General features: G+C 37.5%; 7 protein-coding genes across 9 annotated transcripts in view; 1 reads left to right on the forward strand and 6 right to left on the reverse strand.

Annotated features, from left to right (window-relative positions):
* Positions 1-13,829, forward strand: part of LOC109605767 (uncharacterized) — a 95,282-nt gene that overhangs the window by 3,177 nt on the left and 78,276 nt on the right. The gene's annotated exons all lie outside the window — the stretch shown is intronic.
* On the reverse strand, positions 4,575-5,556 carry LOC109607257 (microtubule-associated protein RP/EB family member 3). The gene is made up of 2 exons (XM_020023771.2): positions 5,425-5,556; positions 4,575-5,367 (listed from the first exon to the last, which is right to left on the reverse strand). The coding sequence occupies exon 2, from the start codon at positions 5,338-5,340 to the stop codon at positions 4,630-4,632; it is 711 nt and encodes a 236-aa protein (XP_019879330.2). The 5' UTR covers positions 5,341-5,367; positions 5,425-5,556; the 3' UTR covers positions 4,575-4,629.
* Positions 6,814-7,534, reverse strand: LOC109607260 (microtubule-associated protein RP/EB family member 1-like). The gene has a single exon (XM_049968993.1). It carries the CDS (start codon positions 7,506-7,508, stop codon positions 6,867-6,869), a length of 642 nt encoding a protein of 213 aa, XP_049824950.1. The 5' UTR covers positions 7,509-7,534; the 3' UTR covers positions 6,814-6,866.
* On the reverse strand, positions 7,626-8,530 carry LOC109603716 (microtubule-associated protein RP/EB family member 3-like). Its single transcript, XM_049968988.1, has one exon. The coding sequence runs from the start codon at positions 8,454-8,456 to the stop codon at positions 7,764-7,766; it is 693 nt and encodes a 230-aa protein (XP_049824945.1). The 5' UTR covers positions 8,457-8,530; the 3' UTR covers positions 7,626-7,763.
* Positions 8,577-13,806, reverse strand: LOC109607259 (microtubule-associated protein RP/EB family member 1-like). Of its 3 annotated transcripts, none has more exons than XM_049968990.1 (2): positions 13,691-13,806; positions 8,577-9,768 (listed from the first exon to the last, which is right to left on the reverse strand). In XM_049968990.1, exon 2 carries the CDS (start codon positions 9,282-9,284, stop codon positions 8,619-8,621), a length of 666 nt encoding a protein of 221 aa, XP_049824947.1. In that variant the 5' UTR covers positions 9,285-9,768; positions 13,691-13,806; the 3' UTR covers positions 8,577-8,618. The 3 variants fall into 3 exon arrangements, with proteins under 3 accessions (XP_049824947.1, XP_049824946.1, XP_049824948.1); XM_049968989.1 differs by lacking the exon at positions 13,691-13,806 and adding an exon at positions 12,367-12,520; XM_049968991.1 differs by lacking the exon at positions 13,691-13,806 and adding an exon at positions 11,095-12,520.
* LOC109607253 (microtubule-associated protein RP/EB family member 1) lies at positions 10,244-12,837 on the reverse strand. The gene is made up of 3 exons (XM_049969128.1): positions 12,721-12,837; positions 11,394-11,846; positions 10,244-10,456 (listed from the first exon to the last, which is right to left on the reverse strand). The coding sequence occupies exons 1-3, from the start codon at positions 12,835-12,837 to the stop codon at positions 10,244-10,246; spliced, it is 783 nt and encodes a 260-aa protein (XP_049825085.1).
* LOC109603701 (microtubule-associated protein RP/EB family member 1-like) lies at positions 12,842-13,196 on the reverse strand. Its single transcript, XM_020020190.2, has 2 exons — positions 13,165-13,196; positions 12,842-13,106 (listed from the first exon to the last, which is right to left on the reverse strand). Exons 1-2 carry the CDS (start codon positions 13,194-13,196, stop codon positions 12,842-12,844), a joined length of 297 nt encoding a protein of 98 aa, XP_019875749.2.

Raw genomic sequence — 13,829 nt, forward strand, 5'->3', positions numbered from 1 at the left:
CAATTAACATTAAAGCAGCGTGCAAAAACTACTTCACCACTGAAAACCCTTTAAATTCCGTCCGTACCGAAACAAATTTTCGTCGGAAGACTCATGCACTGCATAATTTATTTCGGCAACGTCCGTCGCATCCGCAAAACTTCCAATTGCATTTAGGCGACGAATTACAAAAAAAAAAAATCGATCTTCTTCAACACTTAAATTGACATATTTGAGGATAACATTCAATTAGTCGTCGGCAGCCTTACAAGAGGTTCATGGCTCGACACGTCAGCCTTGTGCCTTGATTTCGTATCGTTTTCGTCCACATTACCTTATCAATTATTAACCGCAACTATCGACTGCCTGGGGGGTTGGGGGGTTGGTGTTTTAATTTGGGTCGACAACCACGGCAACACACAAAAAGATTGTACGTGACCGAATTCTTTCAAGGCCGACGCGAAGGAATTTATTCAGTCGCGGCTGAAAAGAAATTCATGCTCGGGGATATTTCAGCGATTTTTTTTTTCTCTCTCCTTTCTTTTTCCCCGCTCCGCCCGCCTTGCACCGGAATCGACGCGGGCTAATGGAAAACGGCGGATGCTATTTACTGTCGTGCGTCTCCAGACTCCCGGTTTGGGGACATGTTTTCTGGCGGAAATCTGATTAGAAGTATGGAAGTGAGGCGGATTTAATTGACACATTCCGGGCTATCTGACGAATTAAGGTTATTACGTATGGAAGTCGTTTGATGAGGAAGTTGCAGGTTTTCGAAGTTTTAATTACTGTTTGTCGTGTCTTATAGTTAATTTATTAGTTTTGCAACTGTGTATTATGAAGTTGTTCGAGTGTTTGATTCAGTTAGAGATAAGAGAGACAAAACTAAGGCAGGACGCAGAAGTGAACCTTAGTTTTGTTCTTATCCCATCTGGCTGGAGGAAAATTTAATAATTGCATTCTAAACGAGTTTGAGACACCTTTTAGACTATTTTCTATACAATTTAATAATGTTTAAACCTTTTTGTATACAATTTACACAGTTTTAAACCTCCTAAGCTGGTCTCTATGCAATTTAGACATTTGTGAAACCTTTAGGCAAATTTTTATACAATTTGGACATCTTCAAACTTCCTGAAGTGTCCAGGATAGAATTTAGACAGTTGTGAAATGTTCTGGATAATTTTGTATACAATTTATACAGTTCTAAACTTCCTAAGCTGGTCTCTACACAATTTAGACAGTTGTGAAACCCTTGAGGCAAATTTTTATACAATTTGGACATCTTCAAACTTCCTGAAGTGTTCAGGATAGAATTTAGACAGTTGTGAAATATTTTGGATAATTTTGTATACAATTTACACAGTTTTAAACCTTCTAAGTTGGTCTCTACACAATTTAGACAGTTGTGAAACCTTTTAGGCAAATTTTTATAGAATTTAGACAGTTGTGAAATGTTCTGGATAATTTTGTATACAATTTATACAGTTCTAAACCTCCTAAACTGGTCTTTACACAATTTAGACAGTTGTGAAACCTTTTAGACAAATTTTTATAGAATTTGGACATCTTCAAACTTTCTGAAGTGTTCAGGATGAAATTTAGACAGTTGTGAAATGTTCTGGATAATTTTGTATACAATTTACACAGTTCTAAACCTCCTAAGCTGGTCTCTACACAATTTAGACAGTTGTGAAACCCTTGAGGCAAATTTTTATACAATTTGGACATCTTCAAACTTCCTGAAGTGTTCAGGATAGAATTTAGACAGTTGTGAAATATTTTGGATAATTTTGTATACAATTTACACAGTTCTAAACCTTCTAAGTTGGTCTCTACACAATTTAGACAGTTGTGAAACCTTTTAGGCAAATTTTTATAGAATTTAGACAGTTGTGAAATGTTCTGGATAATTTTGTATACAATTTATACAGTTCTAAACCTCCTAAACTGGTCTTTACACAATTTAGACAGTTGTGAAACCTTTTAGACAAATTTTTATACAATTTGGACATCTTCAAACTTTCTGAAGTGTTCAGGATGAAATTTAGACAGTTGTGAAATGTTCTGGATAATTTTGTATACAATTTATACAGTTCTAAACTTCCTAAGCTGGTCTCTACACAATTTAGATTTTTTTGGATAATTTTGTATGCAATTTACACAGTTCTAAACCTCCTAAGTTGGTCTCTACACAATTTAGACAGTTGTGAAACCTTTTAGGCAAATTTTTATAGAATTTAGACAGTTGTGAAATGTTCTGGATAATTTTGTATACAATTTATACAGTTCTAAACCTCCTAAACTGGTCTTTACACAATTTAGACAGTTGTGAAACCTTTTAGGCAAATTTTTATACAATTTGGACATCTTCAAACTTCCTGGATTGTTCACGATAGAATTTAGACAGTTGTGAAATATTTTGGATAATTTTGTATACAATTTATACAGTTCTAAACCTCCTAAGCTGGTCTCTACACAATTTAGACAGTTGTGAAACCTTTGAGGCAAATTTTTATACAATTTGGACATCTTCAAACTTTCTGAAGTGTTCAGGATAAAATTTAGACAGTTGTGAAATGTTCTGGATAATTTATACAGTTCTAAACCTCCTAAGCTGGTCTCTATACAATTTAGACAGTTGTGAAACCTTTGAGGCAAATTTTTATACAATTTGGACATCTTCAAACTTCCTGGATTGTTCAGGATAGAATTTAGACAGTTGTGAAATATTTTGGATAATTTTGTATACAATTTACACAGTTCTAAACCTCCTAAGTTGGTTTTTACGCAATTTAGACAGTTGTGAAACCTTTTAGGCAAATTTCTATAGAATTTAGACAGTTGTGAAATGTTCTGGATAATTTTGTATACAATTTATACAGTTCTAAACCTCCTAAACCGGTCTTTACACAATTTAGACAGTTGTGAAACCTTGTAGACAAATTTTTATACAATTTGGCCATCTTCAAACTTCCTGAAGTGTTCAGGATGAAATTTAGACAGTTGTGAAATGTTTTGGATAATTTTGTATACAATTTATATAGTTCTAAACCTCTTAAGCTGATATCATCACAATTTAGACAGTTGTGAAACCTTTTTTTGGGCAAATTTTTATACAACTTGGACATCTTCAACTTCCTGAAGTGTTCGGGATGGAATTTAGACAGTTGTGAAATGTTTTGGATAATTTTCTATACAATTTACACAGTTCTAAACCTCCTAAGCTGGTCTCCACACAATTTAGACAATTGTGAAACCTTATTTAGGCAAATTTTTATACAAGTTGGACATCTTCAACATCCTGAAGTGTTCAGGATAGAATTTAGACAGTTATTAAACTTTTTAGACACATTTTTATACTATTTAAACCCCCTAAATTCTTCAATTTCATTATAATAATAGTAAGGATCATAAAACTAAAACAAGACTAAGAACCAAACCTTATTGTTGTTCATCTCACACCTGCCAGCAGGAAAATTTAATAACCGTCCCGCAAATAAATTATAGACCCAGCAAGTAACACAAAAGAAGAAACGCACGAGCATCGCCCGGAGGCTTGATTAATGTCCCATTATGAACAACTTCCTGCCAAAAACCGTATTGTTTCAAAACCCATTATTAATTATGTACTTCAATTAATAATTAATTATTTCAGTTATCGGATCGGAGTTCATTAATTTGGTCCACCAATCACACATTATTGTAACCATCGCGACACCACGGCCAATTTGACGGTGTTTAACCCTATTTATTGTTCGTCGAGTGGAACGTTTCATGTTTTCCAATCGTTTTCATCACTGTGCTGAATTGATATAAATTGTACACGTGATGGCTTATTAATCGCCGCAGGATTTATCGGTCCATCAGTTCAGTGATTTATTTTGTACGGTTTAAGTTGGCAATTGTTGGGTGGGAATTACTGTCGGTGCAGCGACACCTAGTGGAAAGTTTTGTTTAATTGCCACGTTGGGATCTTTTAAACAAAACAATGTTACGTAAATAACTGTATCGTATGAATAAATTAAGCAGTGAATCCGATTGTTAAATATTAATAAGCGTACAACCGTTCAACCTTAATATTGAACGATCCACCATCATTAACATTTCATTCGTCCCTCTCCGACTTCGAATTATCTGTCGTAAAAATCGAACATTTTAAAACAATTACCGGCCTCCAATAAATTCCGTTACGCCGTCGTCATTAATTTTAATCACACTTTTTCCAATTCGGATTTTTCTCGCCCCCAATGTAAATTCTATTAGGCTGATTACTTTGTTGGTTCCATTTTTTTTGTGTGTAATATTATTTGACTTGTCCTAAAAAATAATTATGAGGGGTAGTTTTACTGTTGTGACGTAATTAAACAATACTACCTCCATAAAAACCACCTGGGGGATGGGAGGGGGATGTTTTCGAGTGGCGACACACTCATCCAAGGTCGGGGGGTGAAAGCGAACGTTCTTTGTCCGCGGCATTCGAAAACCCTCGAGTCACGACCTCTGTTTGTTGGCGGTTTCTTATCGGCGCCCCGATGTCAAGATGTCGACGATCTAAAAATAAACACTCCGCCACGTTGGAAGAAAAGAACCCAAAGTGAATTTATAACGCTTTATTGATGCAACTAAGATTCGAATCAACGACAATGGTAATTAATAATCGACCTCCTCCTCGACGAAACCGTCCACCTCTTCGGCGGGGGCGAAGCCCTCCTCCGTCTGGTACAGGATGTCCAGGATCTTCTGGATGTACGGGTTGGGCTCCTCGGTCTCCCTGCAGATCACCTCGATGTCGCGCAGCTTACCGAAATAGAAGTCACGCTCCTTCTCCAAGCCGCTGATCATGATCTGCAGCTCGTGCAGCTTCGTCTTCTCGCTCTCGGTCGGTTTGCGCACGGGCGACTTGGCCACGTCGCCCATCACCTTGGCCGCGGGCTGCCTCAGCGCCATCGGCGGCTTCGCCGGGCTCGGCTTCTTCGCCGTCGGCTGCTTGCGCCCCCCGGCGTTGGCGTCGTGGAACTTCTTGAACCACTGCAGGAACTCGAAGTTGTCTTGGAACCGGCCCTTGACCAGACGCTCGATCGGCACGATCTTGTCCACGCGCATCTTCTTGAAGCTCTCCTGCAGTATCTTGAAGTTGTTTATGTAGTCGTTCTCCAGCTTCGTGTCCAGCTTGACCCGCTTAAGCACCAGACAACCGGGGAACAGCATGTCCATGAAACGGCAGTACGCCGAGCCGGTGCACAGTTCCTCGATCTTTTGGTAGTGCGTGTTGAGCAGCGTGTTCACCCAGGCCAGCATGTCGTGTCTGGACAGGTTGTCGGTCGTCAGGTTCGTGGAGAAAACGTTCACCGCCATCGCCATTGTCGTTGCGAATCCTTGTCGCGGCCACTTGAATTTTGTGCTTGAAAATGTTCGTTCGTCTAACTCAATTGCCAAAATAATTACCTCGAATGTCAGACAGATTGAGCAGGTTGTCACAACGTTGTGTCAACGCACGGAGCTGGAAAGTTCTACTGTTTCTCTGGCTACCGATGTGATATTGTAAAGCTGGTTTTGCAACATTATAAAGTTGGCCTCTAAAACAATTGAGTTGCGAAAACTTTTAGGCAATTTTTTATACAATTTGGACGTCTTCAAACTTCCTGAAGTTGCGAACTGTGTTGCATAATTTCGTATACAATTTACGCAGTTTTAAATCTCCTAAGCTAATTTTTATATAATTTAGATATCTTCAAACTTCTTGAAGGGTTCAAGATATAATTTAGACAATTATGAAATGTTTTGATAATTTTGTATACAATTTACACAGTTTTAAACCTCCTAAGGTGGTCTCTACACAATTTAGACAGTTGTGGAACCATTCAGTCAATTTTTTTATACAATTTGGACGTCTTAAGACTTCTTGAAGTTGTGAAATGTGTTGCATAATTTTACATACAATTTACACAGTTCTAAATCTCCTAAGCTAGTTTCTAAACAATTGAGTTAATTGGTAGACCTTTTATACAATATTTTATACAATTTGGATATCTTCAAGCTTCCTAAAGTGTTCAGGATAGAATTTAGGCAGTTGTGAAATGTTTTGGATAATTTTGTAGACAATTTAGACAATTGTATAACCTTTTGGGAAAAATTTTTATATAATTTGGACATCTTCCAACTTCGTGAAGTGTTCAGGATAGAATTTAGAGAGTTGTGAAATGTTTTGGATAATTTTGTGTAGAATTTACACAGTTCTCAACTTCCTAAGCAGGTCTCAACACAATTTAGATAGTTGTGAAACCTTTTAGGCAAATTTTTATACAATTTGGACATCTTCAAACTTCCTGAAGTGTTCAGGATAGAATTTAGAGCGTTGTGAAATGTTTTGGATAATTTTGTATAGAATTTACACAATTCTAAACCTCCTAAGCTAGTCTTTGCACAATTTAAACAGTTGTGAAACCTTTTAAGCAAATTTTTATACAATTTGGACATCTTCAAACATCCTGAGGTGTTCAGGATAGAATTTAGACAGTTGTGAAATGTTTTGTATAATTTTGTATAGAATTTATAAGTTTCCAACCTTCCTAAGCTGGTCTCTACACAATTTAGACAGTTGTGGAACCTTTTAAGCAAATTGTTATACAGTTTGGACATCTTCAAACTTCTTGAAGTGTTCAGGATAGAATTGAGACAGTTGTAAAATGTTTTGGATAATTTTATATACAATTTACATAGTTTTAAACCTCCTAAGCTGGTCTCTGATCAAGTGAAACTTGTTGAAGTTCTATTGTGTCCTTGGGTAGCAACATGATATTTTAAAGCTAGTTATGAAACATTTTAAAGAACGAATAACAGTCTTGTACAATTTTTATTAGAAACTCGTTAAGGACAATTGAGAGACTTCAGTATTCCACTTCTTCGACAACCTCGACCTCAAGCTCGTCGGCCTCGGCGTAGCCTTCCGGAATCGAATAAACAATGTCCAAGATCTTTTGGACTAAGACGCTGCTCCTCTTCTCCTTCTTGCACAAGACCTCGATGTTGGTCAGCTTCTCGGACATGTAATCGATGCGCCTCTTCATATCCGCCACCTGCTTCTTCAGATCCTCGATCTTCTCCTTGTTGCCGGCCGTACTGCTCGAACTGATGGTACTCTGCTTCGGTTCCATCACCTTGTTGTTGGCGTCGAAGAACCTCTTGAACCACTGCAGAAACTCGAAGTTGTCCTGGAACCTGCCCTTGACCAGCCTCTCTATGGGCACGAACCTCTCCACTCCCAGCTTCTTGAAGGCGCCCTGCAGTATTTTGAAGTTGTTGATGTACTCGTGCTCCAGGTTGGTCTTCATTTTGACCCTCGTTAGGGGGACGGAGCCCGGGAACAGCATGTCCAGGAACTGGCAGTAGGGAGCGCCGGTGCACAGCTCCTCGATTTTGGCGAACTTACTTTGGAGACTGTCGTTCACCCAGGCCAGCATCTCGTGCCTGGATAGGTTGTCGGTGGTGGCGTTGGTGGAGAGGACGTTGGTCACCGTTGTCTTCGCCATTTTGTCGCAGACACTGAAATTTTGTGCTTGTTCACAGCCGAAAGTGACGATTAGATTGTCAGGAGGTTTGACATTACTAACGCATTGTTGTGCCAGTCATTAACAAGAACAATAAGATGCAAAAGTTATTCACAATTTTATTTACTAGGTATTTAAATGTTAGAAATACATAAAATTATATTTTAAAAGTGTAAACCTTTGTGACATGATAATTTTGAGACTGATAAATTTTTTGACAGGGCCACACTGTTTACTTTAAAATTCATCTCCTTCCCCAATTCCTTCGACTGCTCCTTCGGTGTCGCTGTCTTTGTTGTCACCAGGTACGACGAACCCGTCCTCTATCTCGTACAAAATGTCCAGGATCTTCTGTATGAACGGACAAGTCTCATCAGCATCCTGACACAAAGCTTCGATGCTCCTGAGCTTGCGCGAGAAAAAGTCTCTCTCCTTCTCCAAGCCTTCGATGGTCACTTTCATGTCTTCGATCTGACTCCTCAGACCCTCCGTCTTTGACAAGTACTCCCCCCTGATGCTGACCGAAGCTGAACTGGTGTCCCTGACGGCGTCGCCGTCGTTCGGTATGCGACCTTTGTTGGCGTCGTGGAACTTCTTGAACCACTGCAAGAACTCGAAGTTGTCCTGAAATCGGCCCTTGATCAGTCGATCGATGGGCACGATCTTGTCCACGTTCAGCTTCTTGAAAACGGCTTGCAATATTTTGAAGTTGTGGATGAACTCGTGCTCCAGATAGGCGCCAAACTTGACCCTCGCCATCGGTACGTACCCGGGAAATAAGATGTTCATGAATAAGCAATAGTGAGCGCCGGTGCACATCTCCTCGATCTTCACGAAGTTGGTCTTCAAGGAGGTGTTCACCCACGCGAGCATGTCGTGCCTGGACAAGTTCGCAGCGGTACCACTAGTAAAGTAAACGTTCACAGCCATTGCCCTTGTCCTTTTACAACCGAAAGTTAAATTTAATTTAAGCAAATGATAAATAATTTGACATTTGGTGCGTTGAGACAATGACGTTTGTATTGTTTGTTTTTAAATAATGCTGACGTACTAGGTTAATACAATTGTTTATTTATAAAGGTACAAATATACTTATTTATTAACGTCTTCAACTTCATGTGTTGCTCCTTGGCCTGTTTTGTTATCTCCGGACTCACGAGGGGTGACGCAACCGCCTTCTGAAGTCAATACCTTCAATATGTTTTCCAACTGGGGACATTGATCTTTGGCTTCCTGACACAAGACTTCAATGTTTGAGAGTTTGCCTGTGAAAAAGCTTACTTCCTTATGTAAGTTCTGTTCTTTTTGTTTCATCTCAGCGATCGTTTTGTTCAGCTCCTCAATTTGCTTTGCGTCAGTCATGTTGCTTGTAGTTTTTGTGACAGGTATGGCCTGACCTCTATAGTTAATGTCGTAGAACTTCTTGAACCACTGTAAAAACTCGAAATTATCTTGGAAACGTCCTTTAATCAAACGGTCGACTGGTATTTCCTTGTCCACCTTCAATTTCTTGAAGCTCTCCTTCAGTAACTTGTAGTTGTGAATGCGGCTGTACTCGTCATTAGAATTGAGCTTCACTCTGGTTATCTGGATGGAGTTGGGAAATAGATAGTGCATGATCTGGCAATAAGCAGAGCCGCTGCAAAGGTCCTCGATCTTCGCCAATTTTCTGGGCAATAAGGCGTTGATCCATGCTAGCATCTGGTGTCTGGACAAGTTATCGTTGGTCATGTTTGAGAAATAGACATTTTGAGCCATTGATTCTGACGTTATTTTAAATTAGTTTTGCAACGTCAAAATAATTTGTGATGATGTAAAATACTTGGGAATATATAATATCAATATTAATATCGATTGGAAATTTCTAGTATAAGTGTCAAGAATTAATAAGTTATGTGACTTCAGAAAGATGAGTCTTATTATATTGGATTTTCTACAAAAGTTGATAATTTGTTTCGATAGTAACGTCTCAAGTTTATTACTTACACTATAATCTTATATCTAATAAAAATAAACTAAAATCAATAAAGGAAACAACAGAATATTGATAATTTATTCTGAAATTTTAATGTTTTGGTTAGACTCCTGGTCCTGGTATCCACCAAACTTCACCCTCGACATAGGTACGTATCCAGGAAACAATATATTCATGAATAAATAATAGTGTGCCTCTGTGCACATCTCTTCAATATGTCCAAAGTTGGTCCTGAAGAAATTGTTCACCCACGTGAGCATCACGTACCTGCTCAAGTTCACTGCAGTTCCACTTGTGAAGTAAACGTTCTCAGCTATGGCCCTTGTTTTTCAACCGAAAGTTAAATTTAATAATTTGCAAATGAAAAATAATTTGACATTTGATATATTGAAACAATGACGTTTGAACTGTTTGGTTTAAATAATACTAACATTCAAGTTTAATACAATTGTTTATTAGGAAAGTTACAAACAATACTTATTTATTAACATATTCACGTGATGGTCCTTCTCCTGCTTCATCGTCACTAGATTCGTAACGGTTTCGTCTATGTCCATATCTCACTAAGTCCAATATTTTTTCCAACCTTGGACATGCATCTTTTGATGACTCACATATTACTTGAATCTCCATTAGCTTGTATGCGTAAAAGTCATTCTCTTCCCTCAAGGCTCGACGTTTTAGTTTCATCTCGGCGATTTTTTTTTTCACGTCCTCGACGTTTTTTTCATCAGACATGCTGCTAACTGTTTTTATGACAGGTACCTCTATAGTTAACGTCGTAGAACTTCTTGAACCACTGCAGGAACTCGAAATTATCTTGGAAACGTCCTCTAATCAATTGATCGACTGGTACTTCCTTATCCACCTTCAATTGTTTGAAGCTCTTCTGTAGTAACGTGTAGTTATGGATGTGGCTGCACTCTTGATTGGAATTGAACTTCACTCTTGCCAACTGAAATAGAGTTGAAAAACAGATAGTGCATGATCTGACAATAATCAGAATCGCTGCAAAGGTCCCCAATCTTCTCAAATTTGCTGGGCAATAAGGCATTGAATCATGCTGACATTTGGTGTCTGGACGAGTTATCGCTGGTCATGTTTGAGCCATTGATTCTGACGATATTTTAAATCAGTTTTACAACATCAAAATAATTTGTGATAATGTAAAATGCTTGTGAATATATAATTATTTAATATTGATTGGATATTTCTAGTATAAATGTCAAAAATTAATAGGTTATGTGACATTAGATAGATGAGTCATATTATATTGCATTTTCTACAAAAATTGATAACAATTTGTGATGATAGTACCGTTTCATATTTATTACTTACTCTATAATCTTATGACCAATAAAAATAAACTAAAATAAATAAAGGAGACAAGAGAATATTGATAATTTATTCGGAATTTTATTGTTTTGGGAGGACTCCTGGTCTTGGTACCCACCAAACTTCACCCTCGACATGGGCACGTATCCAGGATACAATATATTCATGAATAAATAGTAGTACGTCTCTGTGCACATCTATTCAATATGTCCAAAGTTGGTCCTGAAGAAATTGTTCACCCACGTGAGCATCACGTACCTGCTCAAGTTCACTGCAGTCCCACTTGTGAAGTAAACGTTCTCAGCTATGGCCCTTGTTTTTCAACCGAAAGCTAAATTTAATAATTTGCAAATGGAAAATAATTTGACATTTGATACATTGAGACAATGACGTTTGAACTGTTTGGTTTAAATAATACTGACATTTAAGGTTAATACAATTGTTTATTTGGAAAGTTATAAAAATACTTAGTTATCATATTCATGTGATGGTCCTTCTCCTGGTTCATCGTCACTAGAATCGGCACGGTAACAGGGTTTTTTTCCAGACCTCAATACGTGCAATATTTTTTCCAACCTTGGACATTCATCTTGTAATCCTTCACACAATATTTGAATGTTTATTAGTTTGCATGCGTAAAAGTTTATTTCCTTCCTCAAGGCTCGACGTTTCAGTTTCATCTTGGCGATCGTTTTGTTCACGTCCTCGACGTTCTTTGCGTCCGACATGCTGCTAACTGTTTTTATGACAGGTATGATCTGATCTCTATAGTTACCGTCGTAGATCTGCTTGAACAACTGCCAGAACTCGAAATTATCATGGAAACGTCCCTTAATCAATCTATTGACTGGTACTTTCTTATCCAACTTCAATTTCTTGAAGCTCTCCTGTAGTATCTTGTAGTTGTGGATGTGGCTGTACACCCTGGTCGACTGAATGGTGTTGAAAAACAGATAATGTATGATCAGACAATAAGCAGAATCGCTGCAAAGGTCCTTAATCTTCTCAAGCTTGCTGGGCAATAAGGCATTGATTCATGCTAGCATCTGGTGTCTGGACAAGTTATCGCTGGTCATGTGTGAGAAGTCGACATTTTGGGCCATTGTTTCTGTGAATTTGTAATAATATAAAATGCTTGGGAATATATGATTATTTAATATTGATTGGATATTTCTAGTATAAATGTCAAGAATTAATAGGTTATGTGATATTGATTTTGTACAAAAATTGATAACAATTTGTGATGATAGTACTGTTTTATGTTTATTACTTGCTCTATAATCTTATGACCAATAAAAATAAACTAAAATAAATAAAGGAAACAACGGAATATTGATAATTTATTCGGAAATTTTAATGTTTTGGGTGGACTCCTGGTCCTGGTACCCACCAAACTTCACCCCCGACATGGGTACGTATCCAGGAAACAATATATTCATGAATAAATAATAGTGTGCCTCTGTGCACATCTCTTCAATATGTCCAAAGTTGGTCCTGAAGAAATTGTTCACCCACGTGAGCATCCCGTACCTGGTCAAGTTCACTGCAGTCCCACTTATGTAATAAACGTTCTCAGTTATGGCCCTTGTTTTTCAACCGACAGTTAAATTTAATAATTTGCAAATGAAAAATAATTTGACATTTGATACATTCAGACAATGACATTTGAACCGTTTGGATTAAATAATACTGACATTCAAGTTTAATACAATTGTTTATTAGGAAAGTTACAAACAATACTTATTTATTAACATATTCACGTGATGGTCCTTCTCCTGCTTCATCGTCACTAGATTCGTAACGGTTTCGTCTGTGTCCATATCTCAATAAGTCCAATATTTTTTCCAACCTTGGACATGCATCTTTTGATGATTCACATATCACTTGAATCTCCATTAGCTTGTATGCGTAAAAGTCATTTTCCTCCCTCAAGGCTCGACGTTTTAGTTTCATCTCTGCGATTGTTTTTTTCACGTCCTCGACGTTTTTTTCATCAGACATGCTGCTAACTGTTTTTATGACAGGTACCTCTATAGTTAACGTCGTAGAACTTCTTGAACCACTGCAGGAACTCGAAATTATCTTGGAAACGTCCTCTAATCAATTGATCGACTGGTACTTCCTTATCCACCTTCAATTTTTTGAAGCTTTTCTGTAGTAACGTGTAGTTATGGATGTGGCTGCACTCTTGATTGGAATTGAACTTCACTCTTGCCAACTGAATAGAGTTGAAAAACAGATAGTGCATGATCTGACAATAATCAGAATCGCTGCAAAGGTCCCCAATCTTCTCAAATTTGCTGGGCAATAAGGCATTGAATTGCTGACATCTGGTGTCTGGACGAGTTATCGCTGGTCATGTTTGAGCCATTGATTCTGACGATATTTTAAATCAGTTTTACAACATCAAAATAATTTGTGATAATGTAAAATACTTGTGAATATATAATTATTTAATATTGATTGGATATTTCTAGTATAAATGTCAAGAATTAATAGGTTATGTGATATTAGCTAGATGAGTCATATTATATTGCATTTTCTACAAAAATTGATAACAATTTGTGAAGATAGTACCTGTTCATATTTATTACTTACTCTATAATCTTATGACCAATAAAAATAAACTAAAATAAATAAAGGAGACAAGAGAATATTGATAATTTATTCGGAAATTTTAATGTTTTGGGTGGACTCCTGGTCCTGGTACCCACCAAACTTCACCTTCGACATGGGTACGTATCCAGGAAACAATATATTCATGAATAAATAATAGTGTGCCTCTGTGCACATCTCTTCAATATGTCCAAAATTGGTCCTGAAGAAATTGTTCACCCACGTGAGCATCACGTACCTGATCAAGTTCACAGCAGTCCCACTTGTGAAGTAAACGTTCTCAGCTATGGCCCTTGTTTTTCAACCGAAAGTTAAATTTAATAATTTGCAAATGAAAAATAGTTTGACATTTGATACAATGAGACAATGACGTTTGA

Source organism: Aethina tumida, chromosome 6 (assembly GCF_024364675.1).
Source record: "Aethina tumida isolate Nest 87 chromosome 6, icAetTumi1.1, whole genome shotgun sequence".
Taxonomy (NCBI): domain Eukaryota; kingdom Metazoa; phylum Arthropoda; class Insecta; order Coleoptera; family Nitidulidae; genus Aethina; species Aethina tumida.